Here is a 26425-nt window from a genome sequence, read left to right on the forward strand (position 1 = left end):
CTCTTGTTTTGGTATACTTCCCTCCTCCATACTCATAACATGTCAAAACCATCTCGATTTATTCTTCTCCATCCTACCACTCAGTTTTCTCTCTTCTTCCCCCCCCCACCACAGTCCTCAGGAACTTCATCTCACTGGCCTGAATTTTGCTCTCATTTCTTGCTGTCAAAGTTCAAGTGTCTGATGGGTACGTTAATATAGGGGTATAGTACATCTTGTACATTATCTCTTTACATTTCATAGGAACCTCACGGATCCACACCAAGTTCCTTACATTCTGGTAGAATGTACTTCCCACCTGTACCCTTCTGCTAATCTCCTTATCCAACTTGCAATCTTGCATTATTTCACTTCCCAAATGTTTGAAGTACTCAACAACCTCAAAAGGTTTTGTCCCTTGATACTAACAAATACTTTTCCTTCTCTTTCTCCTCCTGTCATCACCACTGTTTTGCTCTTCTCCACACCAATTTTCATAACATATTTCTCAATATTGTCATTTAAAGCCTCTAGTTGGATTTGCACTTCTGTACTGTTCACTCCCCAGATCACTATGTCATCTGTAAACAATATTTTCATATCCCCTCCATATATTGCCTTTGTTTCCCCTTTTCTAGTATCCCTTCAAATGTTTTTTGCTGCCTGAGATATGAGTCTGATTGTAGTAAATACCATTTAATTTTAAATAAAAGGTGACAGAACAATGGCAAATCAAATTTTTTGTTAAGTTCAACAATTTCCTTCAGCAGTGTAACTGATTCATGAAAATGCTTCAAGGTCATTATGTATATTTTCTCAATCCTCTTTGATTTTGCATCAATATAAAATTTGTCTTCTTTCTGTTTTGCTTTTGCCTGTTTCAATTTTAATTAACACTTTCATTACATTTTATGCATTTTTATTTTAATATTAGCTCTATGCAAATGCAATTTTAATTTCACAACAATATTATCAAACAATGCCTTTGCTGGCGAGATGTAGTGTTTACAGTGCACTATGTCTTCCGGTACGGGCTAGAATAAATTTGTTACTTTCATTGCCCTGTCTCAGTCTCATCCTTGGCTTTGACAATATGAAAGTGACTGAGGTATGAGTGATGCTAGTAATACCATTCCTTATGCAGCCAGTCCCTGTTATGAATGGTGTGAAAATATCGCTCATAGGGTCAGTTGGTGCACGCATTTCAGTGGGCTTGGCAGACTGATATGTAATAGCAACTTCTGGCTCAGTGAGGAAAGCAACGGGAAACTACCTCATTCCTCACTTCCCTAGTATGCCTCTTCAGTGACGCCTAGGCTGTTTATGGCAGCTGTTGGCGGAGCTGTGGAGGATCAAACCAGCCTTCGGGCTGAATACCCACCATACATACATTATCAAACAACATTATCAATCAAGCACCACTGACCTGCATTTAAACCTGTTGCCCAGGGAGCAGATTCCCTACCAGCTGTTTACCTAGTCTTTTCTTAAATAATTTCAAAGGATCTGGAAATTTACCCAACATCTCCCTTGGTAAATTATTCCAATCTCTAAATCACCTTCCTATAACTGAATATTTGCCCCAATGTTACCACTTGAATTCCAACATTATCTTCATATTATGACATTTTCTACTTGTAAAAACTCCATTCATGGTTATTCATCTACTAATGTCATTTCACACCATCTCTCCACTGATTAAAAATGTATAAACGCTACAAAATGCTAAATATACAAATCAAAATACTACATTATTTCAAAATGCTAAGGGATCACCACCCCTACAATGATTAATTCTGTCCTGGAAGATGGAGAGGGTTGCTTCCTGATATAGCGGGTACCCTTTCTTTTAATAATTTGTAATGCTACATTAGTATCAGTAAGGTTTTTTTCTTGGTAGTAGTGTTTATTGTTTTAAGAGGAAGTACACAGAGGCAACTATCTTATGATATAGATGTTGATTCCCAAAGGGAATCTGAAATATTTGTCCTGAATGAGTAAATTTATAATACCAATATAAATGGTCCGTTATTGGACATAATAAATTTTCCAGCTAACTCATTCCTGGTTGCCAGAGTTTCACCCTCATGTGCTAGGTTGGGCTCATCAGTTGGTACCTAGCACACCTACCAAGACGCTGGCTAGTGCAAGCCAAACACACCAACCAGGCATCAATTTTTGGTTATGAGACAAAGTCTCTCATAGTGCATTGGCACTGCCGGTGGCTCCAAGTAGCCTACGCAGTGGCCTCCACGGTATGCACTAGCCAGTGTCTTGGTAGGTGTGCTAGGTACCAACTGATGAGCCCAACCTAGCACATGAGGGCGAAACGCTGGCAACCAGAAATGGGTTAGCTGGAAAATTTATAATGTCCAATAACGGACCATTTATATTGGTATTATAAATTTACTCATTCGGGACAAATATTTCAGATTCCCTTTGGGAATCAACATCATATCTTCTGATAGCCAAGCAGGCATCAATTTTTGGTAGAGAGACAAAGTCTCTCATAGTTAGGGACCTGAAAAATTAGCATCTATTTGTTTCAAAATTAGCACCTATTTTTCCAAAATTAGTATCTATTTACAAAGTTAAAATAATCGCATGGTATTATTCATTTTAACGATTGCAAGTTTATGAAGTGCAAGTATTGTCCTTGGTTCACACACAATACAAATTCATTGTTCAAACGAAAGCATTGTCAGTACTTCGGCATAGCGTTTTTTTCAAATTGCACCGTCTGTCTGTAACCACTGTGTTGTAATGAGACAACACGCGCTCGCTATCTACATTGTTCATTGGGATCCACAACAACTCAAGACAGTATTTAGCAAATATGCTGAACTCTGTCTGAACTGCAGTTAATGCAAGTATGACATCACATTTTTCACTTTCTTTCATCTGGGTTTGAATTGCATGTTTCAGAGAACAGTAACCAGACCAGATATCGTTTCGTGAGAGATCTGTTACTCTAAACAATTTCTCAAGCTCATCTAATTTATCAGTGTTATTCAAAATTATATTTTTTGGATAAAAACTTGAGAAATTGACACAAAATGCTTATGGCTGGGGTCTTCAGCTTTCACTGTGAAAAATGAGCCACTTTGACAAATGTGTCTCTACATGCAGCCTGCTGTAGAGGAGTGACCTTAATCAAAACATCATTAGTTGCCGTAGAAAAATTCCCCTCACAAATTAAGGTAAAACTGTTGTCAAGGTTATGCAGTTTGGGGTAAAGGAGATGAGAGGTAGGATACAGAGACCCTTCAAGTTCAGTAAGGAGGTCAACCAATCCAGCTACATGATCTGTGACAAAAAACCATGTGGGTGTGAAGCCTATTCACTTCACGGTCACTCAGATCAGCCAGGTACTTAATACCACAGTTGTTGATGTCTTTCATGTCAGACATCTTGAAAAATTTAACAACATCAGTAAAGTAAGCCCTCAGATAGAAGACAGCCTGAAACCAGATATTCCATCGGGTTATGACAGGTGCAGGAAAAAGCTTTGCTTCCTTTGAAGCACCATACTTCAATGTTAAGAATTGTAAATAATTATATTTTCGCTTTCTTGTGTTCAAAAATGCAGACTTTACCATCGCAACCAAATAATTTAAATCTGTCATCACTGTGACCCAACTATTTCCAACCAGGCTGATCTTATGTGACCAGCACTGTACATGCATTAAATGATCCCCTATGACCACACTTAATGTTTCATAACACCGGGTCATGTACGGGGCACTGTCACTAACAAACACCTTAACTGCATCATATGATACACTATAACTGCGCAGAGCTTTTAAACAGCACGAGAGCAGTTTGTAGTATTTCCTGATCAAGATAGTTCACAGAAACAACGTGCAGCTCTCTTTTCGATCCGGCTGGGACTTGGAATAGGATGATAAACACACAACGGCCCATTCTATATGTAGTTTCATCACAGAGTATGTTGATGTTCTTCCCCACTAGAGCCTCTGTTGCTTTTCTGGGGGTCAGACGCAACTTCTAGAAAGGAAGAAAGACCTCAAATTATAACAAAATAATTTAAAATTACTGGATCAGTTGGGTACGGGTAAGATAGTTCGATATGAAAAATCGCACTCAAATTCGGTATCTTTCAATTTTGCGCGTGGTTTTGATGACGTAATACCTAAACCGTACCAGATCAATGAAATCAAAACTTACCCGATAAATATACTTCATGTAGAGTTCTCACACATGGCAGCTCTTCATTTCAAAACTCAGTAATCCAGGCTCTTTAGGTCTTTGCTTTCCAGCTTTTCCAGAGGTATATTTGCTTTGGCAAATACTTCAACTGTGCATTTCGAGAAGTTATCTCTGGAAATTTTTCGTCTTTTACAACTATCTAACTGTGTAAGCACAGAAGATTGCATTCTTTGAAACGTACTAGCAGCAGGGATTGAACTTTCTTTATCGCGTCGCTTACCTATGTGTTTTTCAGATTTAACATGTTTCACAATGCTATCCTTTCTTTCCCACCCAACTCGGCAATTACAATACGTGCAAAATACTGTCGCTGAATCTGTGGCATATAAACCATCCTTTGAATTTTGCTGAGCCCTTTCGTGCGCAGTTTTTGTCGTGCGCCCCATAACCTAAACAATCGTTCGACTTTCTACTCTTCACTAGTTTCAATTTTGAACAACAGGAATACAACGCTGCATCTATCTCGTTATTTCTGTGACACTCTATTTACATTTCAATAATAATCGATACAGATCTTATTCCCCTTGCTATTCCCATTGTAAATATCGATTAAAGTCAGCAAGCAGCAATCGATCGGCTACTTTTCTCCATCGATCGGAATGGTCGAAAGATTTATGAATCACATTTTGAGTATTCCTGACGATTTTGCCAAAATATGTTTTCGCTAGTAAAATAGCAAATTTTTGCAGAATTTGCACCAAAATCGCATATTCATACTAATTTTGCATTTTGGGTTACAATTTGCATTTTGTCGCACTTCTATTTATGCGTAAAAATTATTTTATTCAACATTAGAATTACCGTAGGATTGGATTCAGTACAAGATTCAAAAATTCGCATTTATCGCAAATGCGATTTTTTCAGGTCCCTACTCATAGTGCATTGGCACTGCCGGTGGCTCCAAGTAGCCTACGCAATGGCCTCCACGGTATGCACCAGCCAGCATCTTTGTAGGTGTGCTAGATACCAACTGATGAGCCCAACCTAGCACATGAGGGTGAAATGCTTGCAACCAGGAATGAGTTAGCTGGAAAATTTATAATGTCCAATAACGAACCATTTATATTGGCAACTATCTTCTCCAAGCTTTTCCCTGAAACCTGCCAATATCTAAGTCACCAAGACCATAATTTAAGGATGTTTTAAAATGTAACCCTAAATGTCCTTCACAGCTTCATTAATTTCAATGACAATCATAACACAAAATTAAAATAATAAAACCAAAGCTGTTAATACGCAAATTTCAAATTAGGATATTTCATTCTGTAAATTTTCTACTACCTTCCCTAAATACATTTGAGTCTAAATTAATTCATTTTGGTTAAATACATTAAAAATAAACATCTCTTTTCTTATAGCAATATCAATGCAAAATAGTCTTATCCATGTAATATCACATTCAAGACCATGTGTTACACTTGGTCTTCATCAAATCATTTCAGTCTGCAAAATCCATATTTATTCAAGCGTAGTGAGAAGTTCTGATAATTTTTCATTATCATACTGTTCTATGAAATATGACAAGTTGATAAATATATTGCTACAGAATTATAAATAATAAATCCAAACCCAGTACCTAGCACCTGGTACAAGTTAAAAAAAATTAAATACCAATGCAGCAAAATCATAGCATCAAGCATATGAATGAAACACTTACAGGTTGTAAACCCTAAGCGTAGCTGGTATAGCACTGATGAACCCTACAAGCCGGCCACTCTTGATTACGCGGACACCACAATGCCAATCTCGTCTCCAACCAGGAGGCTGTAGAGCCCTGTCAAGAACATAATTACAAATATATAAATGCTAAGTGCCAATTACATAACAGGAAAAATATCTTTTTTTACAGAAACAATGCTTTTATGGGGAATTTTAATACTCTTTGTGGATTGCTGAAACACACCATCAGTTTTGTAACAATTACTTTGAAGTGAATCAAGAACGACAAAAATGAAGTTGGGTTCAATTCTTATTACTTCTACACAGTAAGTCACATAGTGTCCAAAAAATGTTTCAATAGCCTTGTTAGTTTTAAAGAGCATAGAAGCACCTTGTAGCAAAGAGGGTACTACAGTTCCTCAGAAAGGGAAACTTGCTGAATGTAAATCAATACAGTTTCCTCCCAGGATGCTCCTTCACCACTATTCCCACAAATTTCATCGATAAGTGGCAACACTCTAGATCACTCCAATGTCATACAAGTTGACTGAGTCTCCCTAGACTGAAGCAAAGCTTTTGAATCAAGTCCCTCATGATTAACTTTTGTTAAAACTAAGAAGTTATGTCATTTGAAGTCCGGTATTGGAATGGCTGAAGTTATTTCGGGAAGGACAAGTTTCTTGTGTATGGTAGGGGCACTATCACCAAAGGTAGTGGTGACTTTGGGTGAAATTCAGGGCAGTGTTAATGGACCTTTAATCTTCACTATGGAGTACATATTCATGCTTGACCTTCCAGGTAGTAACTTCATCATCCAGTACGCCGATGACACTTTAATGTACAGGCCTATTAAAAGTCATACCGACATTCGAGCACTTCAGGATGTCTTGCTATCACACGAAATATGGTGTTTAGTTAAGAAAATGAAATGTAAATTATGATCATTATGATTATCCGTGAGACTAAAGATAGTGTGGCGATTTGGGAATGTTGTGTATGACGAACTAGTTCCTATTATGCTGTCACCCGTAATGTATATTGTGGAAATAAAGATACACTATCACAGTAATTATACAACAGCAATCTATTTTATACAATCTAAAGTAAATCACCCATATCCATTTACATTGGCCACCTCAAAAAGATCCTAGAAGAATATGAAATTTTATCATCATTCTAAATAACAGTCATAGAAACTAGTTACTCTTCAAAGTGAGTCAGAAAAGAACATAATAAATAGAGAAGCATAAAATCTCACTAGCAGAAATATGTTTGATAACATATTTGAAGAATATACTTCTGCTAGAATTATAAAACACACTATGCAGGCACAATATGAAGTTAAAAAAAAACTTATAAACTTTCTTTAGTTTATCCAAGATACTTCTAGGTTTGCTGGAGCCACTTGGTTCATTTTAGATTTTGATCAAAACCGTGTTATCTGAAGAGTGAATTCTATGGAAAATACAAAAATTGACTCAGATCTCCATTTGGTATTGGATGAGGCTTGGTTTCATCTTCCTAATTCTCAATCCAAAGATTGGTTGGCAGCTAAAAGCTCTGATCTCTGCTATATCTACATATTTTCTTCCTGGTGGTTTAACTTTGCACTAACACATCAAAAGTTTCTGGCAACGCAAGGATAGGGAAGATGGCCTTAAGGTACAGTCCCAGCATTTGCCTGGTGTGAAAATGGGAATCCGTAAAAAACTATCTTCAGGGCTGACAATGGTGGGATTCAAACCTACCATCTCCTAATAGCAAGCTCACAGCTACGCGACCCTAACAGTCTCTTCATTTCTTTGTATGTGGATGTTCACACATCATCTATAATATGCAACGTATACACTAGTGTCCAAAAGTTAAGCATAATCACTAAACAAGGCCATACCACCTGATAGGAATGTCAGACGGATTGCTGAACAAATGGAACCTGACTCACACACCATATGACACAACTTGTCAAAAAAAACAGTGTCAGAAAGGTTCTGATAGCTAAGCCAAATACTTTAATACACCAATACCGGACAGCTCTATCTCAACAGCATTGAGTGGAGTGCGGACAGCAACGGTGGTGACATCTAGCGTGTTGGTGTGAACTGCTTACTTGTGTATGCTACAGTTGAGAGGAATGCATCTACACTCATTGGAAATATTTTTGTTAAAATAATTGAACAGTCATAATAATTAACAATGAAATTTTAAAATATGAAATGGCTCAATCATAAACCACCAAACGAGCATTATGTTAGTCATGTCTTTCGCTATGTCTTAAAAATAAAAACCAGAATTTGTTTGAGGAGACACTCAGTCTATGGGAGGAATATTTAACAACTACTCTCTCTTCTTTCTAGCCTTTTCCCAATTAGTCCACCTCGCACAGCACTAGCCTAGTTTTGCGGCCGGATGCCTTTCCTAACACCAATCATATGTAGAGGGATAGATATTCACTACTGCGTGTTTCTGTGGTTGCTTCTCGTGTGACGTGTTGTAGGCCTACATATTTGAAGATGCGTATGAATATGAATACAAACCCGTAGCACCAGATGTACAGAAATTAAGAGACACGATTAAAATCTCTGACTCAGTCGGGAATCTTACCAGGCCCCTCTGAACCAAAGGCTGTACGCTGACCATTCCATGGTGGTGATTATTGTTTTAAAACGAAGTACAACTGGCCAATCATCCTCTATTAACACTAATCAAAATGGAAATGGAAGAGGTCCAACACTCCGAAGAATGAAGGTATCATCAAAAGAACGAGATGGGCCACGAAACGTTAACTATTCAGCCAAAGCGCCAGAGGGGGCAGATAACATAACATCGATGACTTATTAAGATTTCCGGAAAGAGAAGCTGTAATTAGACCAAAATTCCTGTTCCTTATTATTTTGACTTCTCCTCCTTCGGTACGGCTGATCTTCCCGAACTCTACAGGGGAACTCACCTCATGCTGCTATCTCGCTTTTGCTGCTTTTTGAATTTTCTGTTTTACCCGCAAAGACAGAAATACATATATATATGCTATTGGAGTTACGCGTGTAGCCTCCGTGGCTCAGGCGGCAGCCCGCCGGCCTCTCATCGCTGGGTTCCGTGGTTCAAATCCCGGTCGCTCCATGTGAGATTTGTACTGGACAAAGCGGAGGCGGGACAGAATTTTGTCCAGTTACTCCGGTTTATCCTGTCATCTTTCATTCCAGCAACACTCTCCATTTCATCTGTCAGTTATTAATCATTAACCCCAGAGGAGTGCGACAGGCCTCGGCAACCGGCACAATTCCTATCCTCGCCGCAAGATGGGGGCTTCATTCATTCCATTCCTGACTCGGTCAATGACTGGAAAACAGGTTGTAGGTTTTCATTTTCATTGGGGTTAGATGAATGAACTATGTTCCTGACAAGGAAGAAGTGTTCAGAATTTCCTGAAGTCTCTTTCAGAAATTTATGCATGAATACATACGTATTAAATTGGTTGGATTGGTGCTCTAGCCTATGCCAATAATACACTGAAATAATTTTCTTACGCTGGGCTGAGTGCGTCAGATGGCTGAGGCGCCGGCCTTCTGATCCGAATGTGGCAGGTTCGATCCTGGCTCAGTCCGATGGTATTTGGAGGTGCTCAAATACGTCAACCGCGTGTAGGTAGATTTACTGGTATGTCAAAGAACACCTGTGGGACTAAATTCCTGCACCTCGGCGTCTCTGAAAGCTGTAAATGTAGTTAGTGGGACGTAAGGAATTATTATTATTATTATTATTATTATTATTATTATTATTATTATTATTATTATCATCATCTTACAGCAAAAGAAATGCTGATCGGATTCAAAACTCATAACCTTCAATTTTCAATTTCAAGACTACCAGGATAACCATTACGCTACACGCCCACAAGTTTTCAATTGTGAAATTTTTGGTACTATTTAACAATGTGAACCCTGAAGTTTGAGTGTACTCGAGTTTCATATTTGTTAATGTTATTAGTTTTATGTCCCACTAACGTTTCAGTAGAGTATTTGATTGATTTCTTAATATAAGGGGCATGGAATGTAAGAATGTAACCCCGCAAAGTCATTACATTTTAAAAATACTTGCGGGTCCTTATCAGTTCCGATGCCATTATGTTCCTGGGTAATTTGTTCAGCGCATAATACTTTTCTTAGAATATAACTGCAATGTAAGATTATTTAGTGACAAACACTTATACATCATAAACAACACGCCAGTGCTTCAAGAATCATACAGATGGCAATATGTTATTGAAGAGTCGGTCACATCAAGCCATGTAGGTAGCAGCACTACTGACATTCTCGCTGAAAACAGCAAGCTGTCCGGTATTGGTGTATTAAAGTATTTGGCTAAGCTACATCTTTGACAACAACTAACAAAACTTGGCAATGTCTTCCACAACAAAATATGCTGTTAATACAGTGTATGGTTACCCCTGTGATGTTTGGGACAACACTGCAGGTATTAAATTATTGAACTATATAATTAATTGATAAGATGTATATATTTAATCACTGGTAGGTCATTTTTAAATTAATATGCATATATATAGGGTTTTAATCATCCATTTCACATCATATTTCATTTCTTTGTATCGCGGCTATAACGCACTCTGAACGAACAACTTATTGTGTAAAGTATTTCAACATCATTCATATTAATAGTTTGCAGTAAATTTTCCGATAGCCGTAGTGAGGTGACCAGAGTCAGCAGGCTAATTTCAGCCCATTACTAGGAAATGTACGTCATCAAGGTTACGAGAGACCTTACCCTCTCCACCTTTTGAGGAGACAGTTGAAGCCATGTTTAACACCTACTTTTCGAAGTTCGCTACCTGACGCTTTATTTCCACGGGAAAGTTCAGCCTATGTGAATGGACGTAATGAAGCAAGATGATGGATTCACAGCAATACATAGGAGAAGGACGAGACCTCGAATCTTACTGGACCATATGATATGATTGATGGAGGGAGATTTTGAAGGCTATATACTCAAACGACAAGAGCTGGAGAGGACATTCAGACTCATATTGACATTCGCATTCAGATTCACACTCGTACTCGTACTCTTGGAAGGCACTCTTACGACGATTCTATGTCTGCACATCGGAGAAGATTTTAACTTAGTTCACTTCGCATCTGAGTAGTGTACTACTCAAAAGTTACTCTCATTGGGACCTGTTATCTCAATGACGAGAGGTAAAGTCAACGGGAGACCAGTTTTGACTAGTATAGGACAGGAGAGCTTTGGTTATGAATTTAGTTATGCTACTGTTCCGTAATACAGAAGAATACAAGTGTATTCTCTCCATGAACATAACCCACGGTGGTTTTGCTTTTAAAATTAGGACTCATTACGACTTTACGTAAGGAGTACAGTAGGAAGTGTTAAAGGCAGGAAAGTCATAGTACAGCTAGTATACCATGCACAAAAGCAGAAGTAGGACTGGAATCCACAAGAGATGACGCTGCCTGTACAAGAGATCCATCAATCATCAGCTTCTACATAACAGTCTACAAATGGTGAGCTAATGGCATAAATTACTGCAAGTCTTCGCGCAACAGTTGATTTTCTTACAGTTTATTTAATTCAAATTTTTTTCCTTTTTTTTTTCTTCGTAAGTTCAGATTTCGTTAATACGCCATTACGTCACGTTTTTCATCCTAATAAATAGCTGTTTTAATTCATATTTTCTGAAATTATTATTAATGATCCTTAATTTCCAAGTTAGTGTACTTAATAGTTAAGTGTTCCGTCACCCCACCCCTGGGAGTTTGAGTCTCATTACGTATTATTATTAATAATTACCAACTATCGTTTTCAAGTCATAAGCTTGAAGGCTGGCGCCCATGGGATATTGTTTATGGAGAAACAATGATATATTACTTATCTGTACTAACATTAAGGTGACCTGACAACTTCACAATTTTGTCAAACATCTGTGGGCCGAGTGCGTATGTCACACCCCTAACAGCCACACCTGCTTTGCAACGACGTGGCATGCTCTCTATCAGATGGTCCAAGAGCTCTTGTGGCAGTCGATCCCATTCCTCCGAAAGGGCAATGTGAAGGTCTAGGAGGGTCCTTGGTGGAGGCTGACGGGATGCAATTCGCCTCCCCAATTCATCCCGGGCATGTTCTGTAGGATTCAGATTCGCAGACCTCGCTGGCCAGTCCATGCGATGAATGTCTTCGCCAGCCAGAAATTCATCCACCAGAGCAGCGCGGTGCGGTCGGGCATTATCGTCCATTAAGAGGAAGCCTGGACCAACCGCACCTCTGAAGAGTCGAACATGTGGTCTCAGTACCTCATCCCTGTATCTCTGAGCGTTAACAGTGTTCCTTGGACCACCCATGAAGATGTGCAGGTCCGTACGGCCATTCAACATGACGCCGCCACCACCATACTGGTCCCGTTCCACGATGTTCCTGTGGTTGTATTGGCTACCCGGTTCTCTCCAGATTAATGTGTGACGGGAATTGTTCCGCAAACTGAAGGTGGATTCATCTGTGAAGAGCACATGCTTCCATTCATTCATGGTCCAGTTTCGATGTTGACGGCTCCACAGTAAACGGGCCCGTCTCTGTGCTGGAGTGAGCGGGGCATACACCGCTGGACGCCGGGAAAACAGCACTGCTGTTCTGAGCCTCCAGTACACAGTTTGCTGGGAAACGGCAACCCCAGAGACAGCTGCAAGCTCCGCTGACAATTGCCTTGCAGGCGCACTCCAATTTAGTCGGGCGGTTAAGGCCAGATATCGGTCCTGACGTGGGGTGGTTACCCTTGGTCGACCTGGTACTGGCCTAAGACTAACATCTCCTGTGTCTCGAAATAGTCTCCAAAGCCTGGAAATGACACTTTGTGACACATTCAAGTATACAGTGACTTCGGTCTGTGTCTGGCCTGCTTCCTGGTGGCCGAGTACTCTACCCTGCAAAACGAGGTCCAAATGGCATCGTCGTGCCATTGTGTTATCATGTTCACCACGAGGCTACACTCCGCACACTGTAACAGGGCAAACACGACTGAGGGAATATGGGGCGCAAGCACTGGCTGCGTTTACCTTGCAGTTACGCCGCTAGTCACAGCAGGGAACACTCCTTTCCTATACAGAGCAAACACGTAAGGTTGGTAGGTGCATATGTCGTGCGATCTGCGGTCTATTTCCTGTTGCCCTGCTTACTCGTAACTTACACTTAACTTTTGGACACTAGTGTACTAAAGTCTTCCTTACCACCTCTAATCTGTGACCTACACTAAACTCTTCCTATTTTGCCCTCTGACATTCCAGCAATATCATTTACTTATAAATAGGGCCGGATATTGCCGACCTTAAAATTATCAAAAAATTATTTCTAAAATGTAACTAACATTCTCTTAAAGATGACCTCAATTTTAAAAAGTTAGCTAATAAAAATTATCAATTTATTTCATAATAATTATCTTAGACAAATAATAAATATATTATTAGAATACATAACTGTATTGTAAAACAAACATTCTTAGCAGAATTAGTGTATTACCTACTGTTCATTCATATCCTAAAGGCAATCAATCCAATCCCCCCCACTCTCTCTCTCTCTCTCTCTCTCTCTCGGGGCCAATGACCTAGATGTTAGGCCCCTTCAAACAACAAGCATATATATATATATATATATATCTCTCTCTCTCTCCCTCCTGTTATGCCTTTCAGTGTTCATTCCGCAAGTCTACAAGCTTCTGTGAATATACTACAAGCCGAAACAATCTCCAACTTGTAACTAGCTACATGGCATTGTTTATTTCTATACCTCTTATCTTTAAATCGTTAGATACTGAGTCTAAACAACATTTTTATCTCCCTCTACTTCTCTTACCCTCCATGACAAGAGCCCATTATTCTCCTATATAACCTGTCTTCTTCCAGTCACCTCACATGACCCCACACCGAAGGCAGTTACTGCGTACAGCTTCATCAATTAAGTTCATTCCTAACTTAGCCTTTATCCCCTCATTCCAAGTACCCACCTGCTTATACCAGGAATCATTCTCGCTATGTTCATATCTGTTCCTTTTTACTTATGAATAAGATATCCTGAGTCCACCCAGCTTCCACTCCCATAAAGTACAGTTGGTCTCAAAACAGACTGGTGAAAATTTGTTTTGTCTGGGAGCTAACTTCCTTCTTTCAGAATACTGTTGATTGCAACTGTGAGCTTACTGCATTAGCTCTGCTGCACCTTGATTCAATCTCACTTATACTACCATTTGGGGAGAATACACATCCCAAATACTTGAAATGATCTACCTCTTCCAGCTTTGTATTCCCAACCTGACATTCAATTCTTTTAGGTATGCCCCTACTAACATCACTTCAGTCTAGGAAAGGCTAAATTTTTTCATATCAAACTCACTGCACGTATTTCCATGTTCCACGATATTAGACTGCAGACTTTCAGCACAGTCTGTCTGGCGCTATGGCTAAATGTTTAGTACACTGGCCTTTGATTTGGTCCATGGGCTCCAGGGCTCGATTTCCGACAGAGTCTGGAATTTTAACCTTAATTGGCTAATTCCGATGGTTCGGGGGCTGGGTGTGAGTGACATTTTCAACATCAGAATTCATCCAGCAAGAGACCTATTCTCACTAACGCACAGGTCACCTACAGGCGGCAATTCAGAAGACCTGCACCAGGCCTCTCCGGAAGCTATACGCCATTATTTTTTTTGCTAGTTGTTTTACGTCGCACCGACACAGATAGGTCTTATGGCGACAATGGGACAGGGAAGGGCTAGGAGTGGGAAGGAAGCGGCCGTGGCCTTAAGGTACAGCCCCAGCATTTGCCTGGTGTGAAAATGGGAAACCACGGAAAACCATTTTCAGGGCTGCCGACAGTGGGGTTCGAACCTACTATCTCCCAAATACTGGATACTGGCCGCACTTAAGCGACTGCAGCTATCAAGCTCGGTATACGCCATTATATTAGCACAGTCTGCCATTAAGACCAAGTCATCTGCATAAGACAAACTGCTTACTACATTTCCAAACTGAACCCCTCCCTGCCACTTCATACCTTTCAGTAGATGATCCATGTAAACTACAAACAAAAAAGGTGAAAGATTACAGCTTTGTCTACCCCCCTGTAAGGACTTTGAACCAAAAACTAATTCTACTACCAATTCTCACAGCAGCCCAATTGTCAACATAAATACCTTTGATTGCTTTTAACTATCTGCCAGTTTCTGGCTGGTTACCCAGCTATGGTAATGAGTACAGCCAGCATCTCAATACCGAGTGTTGGGCGGCAGTAAATAATGCAATCTTCTAACATGACCAACGACTTCTGGGAAGGGTGGGGGTGAGCTTACTAAGGTGGGGTGATTTAGCCCCAGGCTAGGAGTAGCTTCAAAAGGCGTTTGGACTTGATGTTGGGAGCAGCCTGATCACCTGCTGGCAGTAGCTCTAAAATGCCTTTGGAAGTTATGACCCCATCATAATAACAGCCTAAAATGAAAATGGCACTTTTAAGTCAGCCCTGGAAAAGGCTGGGGTTTTCCCAGAAGCAATGCGCAATCCTTATGCTGGGGAAGCATTGAGAAATGGATGATGAGTAGAGATATACTCAAGGACAGAGAATGGAGTGAAAGGATTTCATCCAAGTGTATGCACCCCACACTGTATGCAAAGATAACAATACAGACAAATTTCTGGAGACACTGGAGAGAGAAACAATGGATTGGGAAGTGACCGTCATGGGAGACTTTAATGCAATGGTGGAATGCCACAGAAAAGGAATGGAAGTAGTAATTGGACCTTCTAGATATGGAAAGAGGAATGAACAGGGAGAAAAGTTGGTGGATTTTTGGGTCTGAAATGGGTTAAGTGAGGGCAAAACGTAGTTTAGGAAGAACAGAAGAATGATTAAAAGATATGGATGAGGAAAGGGAAGGAGAAAAACAGTAATTAATTTCTTCTTGGTGGAAAGAGCAAATTGTGGGCAGCTGTTAGATGTAATAACTTTGCCAGAAGAAGCCTTTGATGAAGATCACAGAGTAAAAAAAAAGACCACCACCAGAACTGAAGCAGAGTGCAGAAGTGGAATGGGACATGTATGTTCAAGAAGGCACCAGTAAGATATGCGGAGAATGCTTGTGGCAGAGTGATGGAATGAGAGGGTCAAGGAAGAAATAAGAAAGCATGGCAATTATGGAATATGGATAAAACAGAAGTAGTACAATAAAGTATCAGGAAGTGAAAAGAAGGTGCAAGAAAGCAGTGAGTAAAGAAAGGCTGGGAAGGATTTACACGAGAGTTGGAAGACTATGTGTACAGCGATAAAGGATGCTTGATGGACTTGTAAGAACGAAGAAAAAAGAAAGTCTACACAAAGCATGTGAAGGGGAGGGGGGGAAGGAGAGAGATAACATGAGACGAGATGATAGAGATAGTGTATGAGACAGAATTCAAGAGTGAAATCACAATGGAAGAGGTGGAAACTACTGTCAAACAAACAAAAGTGAGAAAAGCAGCAGGATTGTGTGTGTAAATGATGACCACAGCAGGACCTGTTGGTCTACAAAAGCTGTATAGCCTTTCTAGATGTATTTGGGAAGAAAAACTGGTACTAAAAGACTGGAGTAGAGAAGTAATAATACCTATATTTAAGGAGGAGGAAAAGAAGATAGGTGATAGTAAGGAATCACACTTGTATCTCAGGTAGCAAAAATATTTGAAAGGGTACTAGAAAAGAGAATGACAAGAAAGGTCAATTAAAAGGGCAATATGGCTTTAGAAATAGAAAGTGAACACTAGACCCCGTCTTCAGTATGAGGCTGTTAAAAGAAATACATTGGGAAAACGGAAGTGATACAGTGATAACAAGGTGGCAGATGTTGATGATCCAAAAATACTGCTGAAAATGATTAATAAAAGGTCCTTAAATTTACAGAAAAATGCTATAAAATAAGTACAAATTACTTTCAGATATTTGACCAAACTGATTTCTGGTGACTGTGTAACAATGTTTTTAAAAGTGACATATCCCTGTTCTATTCACTGCACAGCTCTTGCTTTAAAAAAAAATAATTAATTTACTTAGAAGTGTATATATATATATATTTAAATGTATCATATCATGGTCCAATTACATTGGTTTAACACTGTGGAACATTTTGAATTTAGCGCTAAGGAACCAGCTTAGGAACGCTGGGTGACTGTGTAGATATACGTGTCGAACCTGTAGCAAGCAGGGTGCAGCGCTTTTGCCTCATATGAACCAAGGCAGGATGCCGTAATTTTATTGGTGTAAACCCCGTCGATGGCTTGGGTACACGAGGAGAAGAGAGTCGGCAAACAGCATGCAAGAGACAGAGCGAGAGATTTGAAAGTGAGGAACTACCGAACAAAGCCCGGGTGTTCTCTAACTCGAAATATCCAGGTCTGGAATCATTTAAATTGAATCCCGAATGTAAGTAGCAGAGCCATATCCCACAGATCCAAGAAGAGGACAATTCCTTTTGATATTTTCGAAGTAGATTGAGCCATTAAAATAATGTAACTGTGCCTGTTTTATTATTCAAGTAATGAACTTCATTCCTGTTCTGTATTGACATTAAATATCTAAGATAAAATTCTAAAAGAATTTAATTGTATCAAGTCCACCTATTCAATACAGGTTTGCCATTTAATAAATGGTCTGTCTGAAAAGCTACATAGAACATGTTTCGACCTAGCCTAGAGGTCATCAGCTATTTTGTTCATTTCAACTTGTTTGAAATATCCACTGCGAGGTAGCTGGCCGAACACAAAGCGAGCCTGTTTTATCTCTGAGATGTACTATGGGGCAAGTCCCTCTACTTGGACTATAAAAGAAGCAAGTGTCAGTGGAACTGCCTCCAGTGCTTCAGTGCCTGCAGTAGCTAAGTGGCATTTTGAGGAGTGCGTACTTTCCGTGAGAACATGATCAGCAAAGCCTATTGTATCAGTGATCGAAGAGACTTAGTAAAAATTTATTTACGCTCATCCAAGTCATTTGCTCACTTAATAATTGTTAAATATGAGTTCGCGCTGTGTAATAATTCTGCGTGTGGCTAATGACGGCTAACCACCGTGAAGGACTTGGTCGAACCAGGAAATATCCCTTAATTTGGTAACTATCGTTTGACCGGACTAATGTCTTGATAGGGGATATTGTCAATTGTAACATTACCAGGGTTACGACAGTGCATTCGTGCACAAACAAAGGGCTGAAGAGAATTGGGATTGACAACTGTTACCAGGTTACAGGGATACATTCGCAGTACGTGACTGAAGGCAGCACTTCATGGGACCAGAAGGACCAAACCAGCCAACTCCTAGATCCGTCAACAGCAACACTCATGAGCTAACTTAAACCAATGGAGCGGTTCTGAGGGTACCGCTAACAGCAGAGATGGAGATGAAGATAAGCTGAACTGTTTATAAGCATAAATGTAGTGATCAGATTCACATGTGGCCCTTTCGTTAAATGTAAATAGTAATTGTAATGTAAGCCAGAGTCGGTTGTAATCGTGCAAGCGAACGGGAAGGTTGTTAAGTGAGCGAGTGCTGACATGGTGATTTCAACAGAACAATACCGGATGACGATAGGTCGTTGGCGGGGTAGAGGCAGGCCCACGAGGCATAATACGGAATATAGTGCCGGACAGCAGGTGGGACTGACTTCAATTCCGATGGCAGCATCAGTAAAGACAGTGCTGTTGGTCATTGGAGGGGTCGAGATGAACCCTGGACCTGGTCCTGCTGGTATGGTTGGATGGAAAGAGATGGAGAAGATAAGGGAAAGGGTCAAGCAGAACAAATAAGAGAGCTCCTACGAGAGCAAGCCAGTAAACTAAGCGAAATAATGAAAGAGGAGCTAGTAAAAGTAACAGAAATGGTGGTGCAAAATAATAAGGAATATCAAGTTTGAGGAATAAGGTGAAAAGAATGGTAGAAGAGATAAGAACTGGGGTGGCAAGAGAAAAAGCTCCAGCAGGCAACTCGGAAGAAAAATATTTTTATATATGTTACCCGAGGACGCTAAAGAAGATCTAGTATTTAAAGTGCTTGAGCTAATAAATGAGAGGTTGAAGATCAACTGCAGAGAAGCTGACATAGACAAGATTCAGCGAATGGGGAAGGCGAAAGGCAAGAGACCAGTGAAAGTGAGGCTCGTATCAACCCTATTGGTGAAGAAGATTTTGGATAATACACGCTGATTGAAAGGTGGAAAGTTATGGATTAAACAGGAGCTGGGGAAAGAAGCCTTTAGGAACCAGAAAACGCTCCAGTTCCATCTGCGAAAGGCTAGGCGTGCACGACTAATTGCCTGCATAACGGGCAACAAATTATTGGTGGGTGATGGGAAGTGGACTAGAGCATGGTCAGTGGAGCAGTTAAAGAATATGTACAACACAGAGTATGATGGCCAATGAGGAAGATGAACACATGAGGCAACTGAGATCAGCAGAATGGGGAGCAGTGCGCAGCAACCAGGAAGTGAATTGAAGAGAACAAAGAGAGGAAGAAGCTGACGCAGAGACAACCTGCAGGGAGTGCAGCCAGGGTGACTTACAGCAGCTGGGTGCTAACTCTGCAAGAGACACAACACCCAAACGCAGGCGTGTGAATCTGAAGGACTTCTGGCAGAGAAACGGTAATTTAAATGAGGGTGGCTTTGATAGGGAATGTGTTAATGCACTAGATGAGAACTCTGATGGACTGGGTGTAACAAGGATTACGAGGTCCAAAACTGTCAGCCAGAGTGAGGTGCAGGGGAGGAAGAAATAACTAGAGATGACAGTAAGGTGCATCAATATGGAAAGTTTTAGAAGTATAAAAATGTATGCTGAGTGCAATGCGGTAATGTTAAATATGCTAAAAGAGTGGATGGTGTTCCTCTGTGAGCATAAAAACGACACTAAGTCAAGAGGAACTGGCTAGGAAGTCGCGTGGACCGACTGGGGAAGGAAGGGGAGAGGGACGAGTGTGTTAGGGAGGAGGAGGGGAGGGGCAATAGACGGGGCGGGATCAGGGGGTTTTGGAGGTAGGTGGAGGGGATATTGCGTCAAAGAGTTATGTCCTATCTGAAAGACTGAGCTATTTTCTGGAATTTTGAACATATTAAACACTGCAATGAGAACATCAAACAGGATTTTCGGTTTCTCAGATGTCATTTAAATTAAAGTTTCAATTAAAAATCTGGTCTAAGTGAATGTAGCAGCTTTCTGTAGTATCTAAAAGGGGGCCCTTACTAAGTGCATCAAGGATCTCAATATCCTGGTCTATTCCATAAAATTTGTGCTTAGCGTTTGAACGAACTTACTTGTCTTGTCGACGTTAGCTGAGACCACTTTGAAACTCACTCCCCCTTCCCCTCCATGCTCCACCCCTCCGTTACAGCATCAATACTACACTAGGAGTAGCAAGCTTAGTCGTTTAGACACAACCGGAACAAGTGGTCCCAGCTAACGTCGACAAGACAAGTAAATTCGTCCACTTTCATGGGATAAACACTTTCACTCTACAATTATCATCATATTGGGCTCTACATTCATCATTCTAATTCCCTTTTTTTCTCGTAACCAGTTACAGACAACTCATATTCCTCCCAAGGTTGAACAATGCACCAACGGGAAAGTTAATCAACAAGAATGACTTAATATTCCAAATTTTTTATCTGATGAGCACTAATGAATGATATCAACAATATGTTTCCAACATATACCTTAAAACATAACCATGCTTCTTTATAAGGAATATTCAAACAGATTCAAACCCAACATGATCGACTTTAACCAAGGTTCCGGTTTTGTAACAATTCTTACGACTTAGGTGACCATAACAGTTGAAGAAACCCCAACTCGCGCGGTGATAAATCTCTAGTCAATACAATTGGAGAAACCCCAATTCACGCTGTGATCAATCCAATCTACACTTTGGATGTCCAGTCGTTATAAAATTAATTCATTGTTCATAAGTTCTGGCAAAGTTAATGTACATATTGCACATATTGTAATGGTCATAGCGTCCGCCATGTCAACTGGCAGTGGGCCCGGCCTGGCACCGTATAGACCCACCCCTTATGGTTCAATTGCGCCAATCACTAGCAGCATTTAAGTGCTAGGCCAGCCCCACTCACTTCCGCTCGCGGTCCCGTAGCAGAGGAGTATGGAAATTACTCCACGATTAATCTGGAGTGTTCCATCTCGCGATGTTCCTGGATCCATCCAGCATCCGGACGATTCTAGAAGAGCCAGCGCAGGTATATAAGAGAGGAACGACCTGCCAGCAGTTAGAGAGAGCAGACTGAGTTAGAAGGTGTGGTTCAGTTGTGAGCGACTGCCAGTGTAGTGAAGTATGTGAACTGCCGTGATTATCAGACTAGTGTGCTACAGTGCGGACTGTCGGCGAAGGAGAGAACGTGTAGCCGTGCGACGCGGGACCTTGTGTGTGAGTGTAAAACTGCGTAGTGTGAGAACAAGTGAGAAACGAAGGGAGAGAGAGCGCACGAACTGCGTAAGTGTGTGTTATGAGCAAAAGTTGTGTGTAGTCTTGTGTAGTTTAGTGCCTAGCTAATAAATCTTAGTATTGAAGCTATCAGCCTAGTATTAATTGATCCTACTACCCCGCCAACTCGTTACAACATTGTAAACTATGTTAAAAGCATAAGACCATTGTATTTAGTATTAAGTTAAGTTTACTATTACATACCTGCCAACTTTACAAAACCAAAAATCAGGAGATTTTGATTTTTAAATCAGGAAAAATCAGGAGAAATCAGGAGATACAATTGGTCAAAACTGCTTATTCTACATGTCTTGTGCAACACAGTACTACGATATATTTATAACACTTATTGTCTCAAAGCCTGACTGTTGCTATACGAGGCTACAAGGCTAAAAATTACACATCTCTATTCCCTCACAGGAAGTGCGTGAGTGGGATGATCGGTCTCTGATAAGCCTACCGAAAATAGTATGAACTCATGCTCCAGATGTGTGAATCAGTCATGCACTTAGATGCCATAGATTAATATATTGCATCAAGCACCCGCGCAATTATGCGAAGCGCAATGCTATTTGGATCAAATAACTAGCTGATGTACCCGTGCTTCACTACGGAATTCTCAGGAAGACTGTCCTTATAGTTTTCCCAACTGAAGTCAACATCTCATTACAACGACGCCAGTATGAATGTCGTGATTAAAAGCAATGATTTCATACGAAATATTCGATAAAATGAAAACAGCACATTTTCTCACTTTTAGCGAAAGGTACTACAGTGTCAATCTAACAGTTCAAAGTTTCAGAGCTAGAATGACCAGGCTGCAGACAGTCGCAAACACTCTTGTGTAATCATTCTGTTTAAGTGTGCACACTGCTCATTCAAATCACTACCTCCGAGTAGGGATCGAATAGCTGGAATACTATGATGATCCAGTGTGTAACGTACCAGTAGTATGAGAAAATTTATGAACCAGAAGAATGGCATGCTAAAGAAGAGAGATCTAACTCCCCACTCCCCAGCTTCTTCCCGCCAGTATTCAGGCAGGCTGTTATACTTGAAACCCAGCAGTAATCCCGTCTATCGTAGATAAACGGCAGCAGAATACACAAAGCACATCTCAACAAACAATGGTCAATGTAATGCTATTGTTGATCAATTTTATGAGCTTTCTATATTGGAGGCCTTCACATTTAGTTTTCTTCTGAATCTGTGATATTAGAGCATCTAATGTAAAGTGAGTCGTCCTTTCTTTCATGACTCCCACTTGTGGTATTATTCAAGCGATCGTTCCTTCATGACTCTTCATTATTATAATCTTCAAAATTTAATCACCATCACCACCAATATTATTGTAGTCAGAACAGTAAAACTGAATAAGCAAATTATCACAAAAATAATTTATTCTATTATTACCACCTATTCAATACAAGCCACGTGCTTCGTGGATGAAATCTACATAATACTATATACACTTCTCAGGGACATGTTTCGCCCCTTGTTAACGGCATCATCAGCCTGTAGGTAACCTTAAGGTCAAATGTCTGAAATATTATCTATTCATATATGGATTACAATGAAAAATATGTTACACATTAATCCATGTATGAATAGATAATGTTTCAGACATATGAACTTAAGGTTACCTAAAGGTTGATGATGCCCTTAACAAGGGGCAAAAAATGTCCCTGAGAAGTGTAAGTTATACGAATCAATCATGAGAAGTGTCTCTTGCAAAACTGAATAAGACAAATAATCGGAAATTGCATTCTCTGTAACTTTTGTTATGTAGTATTTTTCAATATGACCACTAAGATAGGTAATTTAAAAAAAAAATTTGGCACCTTCCCCTAAACTACCATTTCGAACAGAGTGAATAAAATTATTTATAGCATAGACTGTAGTTCCTTATTCCCTGACTTTACATACAATTCTGTTCACCCATTTTCTCGTACATCGGCGCTGATATGGACTTAGCAAATAATAATAATAATAATAATAATAATAATAATAATAATAATAATAATAATAATAATAATAATAATAATAATAATAATAATAATAATAAATCTAAATTCATGAATATCTCTGTTATCACAGCCGGTACGGTAAAAATGTATAAGACATAAATGATAGGAAATTTAATAATATATAACTTTAGTTATGTAGTATTTATCATTAGGGCCAATAATAACATAAATATTTGAGAATTAAATTTTAGGCCTTCCCCTAAACTACCACTTCACTCAGCGCGAATAACATTATTTATGGCCTAGATTGTAGCAACTTATTCCCCGACGTTATATACCGATTTTCATTAAATTCTCTTCAGCCGTTTTCTCGTGATGAGCCTGCGCACGTACAGACAGACAGACAGACAGACAGACAGACAGACAGACAGACAGACAGACAGACAGACAGACAGACAGACAGACAGAGACAGACAGAAATTACGGAAAATTAAAAGTTATTTCTCCTTGTTAATATGGCCACGACCGGTACGGAAATATCATTCTTTTTAAATTCTGAGCAATGTACAGACAAAACATTTTATTTATATTGAGATAAATTAAAATTAGTCAGAATTGTCTCCAAATGGCTTCTAAAATCTCTAGAAAAGTCACCCGTCGTTATCATTGAAATTATGTCACTATATTACTAAGAAAGCGACTAGTCTCTAGAATCGACCAAAGAGGATGGAATCGACTAGACTGACGTGAACGAACACGAACATAGCACGCGAGAACGAGAGATTGACAATCGATATGCGCGTCGCGATATACAGGTTTCAATAAACATCGCACATTCGCGCACATTTCTCGCATTAATAAACTTCGATATTTCGTTTGAAAGCGGCCATTGAGCGAAGGACTTCCGGCCACTGACGTAAAAAAGCTGAAATGGAGGGATTTGAAAACAAATGTTTGAAGTTCACCAAAAAATCGGGAGAAAAGATAGAATATTCGGGAGGCGGGAAAAACTGTCGAAAATCGGGAGTCTCCCGCCTGAATCGGGAAAGTTGGCAGGTATGCTATTAGTTCCAATGTTTATAGTTTTAATTCTTGACCTTAAGATTAGTATTAGGCTGAAGATGCCCATAACTAGGGCGAAACATGCCCCTAACTGGTGTTTATAATTCATGTAGAATTTAATCACTAAAAAATATATTTGTATTGAACAGGTGGACACAATAAATTTAATCTTGAAAGAGTTTTACTTACAAAAATCAGCATAATATTTTAAATATATAGATAGTATGTGGAAATCTATGCAAGGAGATCTTTGTAACAGTGGTAGCTTGATAAAAGGAAAATCTTGAAGAAATAAAGGTAATGCAGTTCTTACCATTTCAAGAATTCTGGAGGATAATCAAAACGGAACATGGAATCATCGTCCTCAACATAGTTCTCGTTAAGAAGCATATATAATTCTTTCAGGACGAGAGGTTCATCTAGGTTGAGTGTATCCCACTGAAATCCTTCTGGTAGAGAATAAGGTTCCTGCCGAATTTCTACCAGACCCTTATCAGGCTCAATTGGTTCATTGCAGGTGATTTTTTCATCTACCGAGAAGAAGAAATCATAAGCAGTACAGTTGCACATAGATCAAAAACATAAAAATGTACATATTTATACCGTATAGCATAGAATACACCAAATTCACAGTATGGCAATCTAGTACCAAGCAACATGAATACTATCCAATCATAACATCAATCAATAACAAGGGTAAAGCAAGAATATTTGCAAGACGTAAAGATGTATTAAGAATTCTTTAAATCAGAAAATAGATGAGATTCACAATACGAGGACGGTTTGAAAAGTTCTCGGAATCACTGCTAGATGTCAGTGATAGAGCAACAAGGTTCCCGCACAATAATCGCCACATCCTTTGTGAGTGAACACGTGGCGCGTCAGTGCTCTAGCTGCAGGAGTGTGGTAGTGAAGACTCTTTGTTGTTGTTCCCGCATAGTGATTTGTGACAATGGAAAAACTGAGATTCGAGCAGTGATTAAATACTTTGTAAAGAAAGGTATGAAAGCAAAGGAAATTCATGGCGACTTTCAGAACACACTGGGGATTCTGCTCCTTCATTTTCAACTGTTGCCAAGTGGACCAGATACTGTAGTAGAAATTTGGTCGGGAGAGCTTGGATGATGATCCGCGTAGTGGATGGCCAAAAAATGTTACGACCCCAAAATTTATTGCAAAAGTGCATAAAATGGTCATGGAGGATCGTCGACTGAAAGTGCGGGAGATTGCTGAAGCTGTAGGGATGTCTTCTGAATGGGTATATTATATATTAATCGAAGAATTGGGTATGAAAAAATTATCCGCAAGATGGGTGCCGCAGCTCTTGACATTGGACAATAAACGCACCAGATTGGAAATTTCCGAACAAATTCTGGCCCGATTTCAGTGCAACCATCAAGATTTTTTGAGCCGGTTTGTGACTACAGATGAAACTTTGGTCCACTACTATACCCCAGAGACAAAATAGCAGTCAAAGCAGTGGAAACATACTGATTCACCACCACCAAAGAAAGCAAAGGCAGTGCGTTCGGCCAGAAAGGTCATGGCCTCAGTTTTCTGGGTTGCAAAAGGCATTCTGCTGATAGATTATCTTCCTACTGGCCAAACAATTACGGGGCAATACTATGCAATCCTCCTAGGCCAACTACAGGAAAAGAGATGCGAAACAAGGCCTGGTTTGGCAAGGAAAAGGGTCATCTTTCATCAGGACAATGCTCTGCCGTACACAAGTGTTATTGCCATGGCAAAACTTCATGAACTGGGGTACGAATTGTTGCCACATCCATCTTATTCACCTGATTTGGCACCATCAGACTTTCATCTATTCCCCAAGCTGAAAATTTTCCTCGGTGGACGGAGATTTCCTACAAGGGAAGAACTGACAGCCGAATTGGAGAGGTATTTTGCAGGCCTGGAAGAATCTCATTTTCGAGATGGGATCAAGGCATTGGAACATCGCTGGACCAAATGCATTAGTCTACAGGGAGACTATGTTGAAAAATAAAAGCA

General features: G+C 39.9%; 1 protein-coding gene across 3 annotated transcripts in view; it reads right to left on the reverse strand.

Annotated features, from left to right (window-relative positions):
* Positions 1-26425, reverse strand: part of LOC136864446 (glycylpeptide N-tetradecanoyltransferase 2) — a 298318-nt gene that overhangs the window by 152252 nt on the left and 119641 nt on the right. For all 3 annotated transcript variants that reach the window (XR_010859313.2, XM_067141451.2, XM_067141450.2), the window contains 2 exons: positions 24729-24945; positions 5867-5983 (listed from right to left, as the gene is read on the reverse strand). Coding sequence is in view for 2 of the 3 variants with exons in the window: in XM_067141451.2 (XP_066997552.1) it covers positions 5867-5983; positions 24729-24945 (334 nt within the window). In the remaining variant the exon portion in view is untranslated. The remainder of the gene's footprint in view (positions 1-5866; positions 5984-24728; positions 24946-26425) is intronic.

The sequence above is a fragment of the Anabrus simplex genome, chromosome 2 (genome assembly GCF_040414725.1).
Source record: "Anabrus simplex isolate iqAnaSimp1 chromosome 2, ASM4041472v1, whole genome shotgun sequence".
In the NCBI taxonomy this organism is placed as follows: Eukaryota; Metazoa; Arthropoda; class Insecta; order Orthoptera; family Tettigoniidae; genus Anabrus; species Anabrus simplex.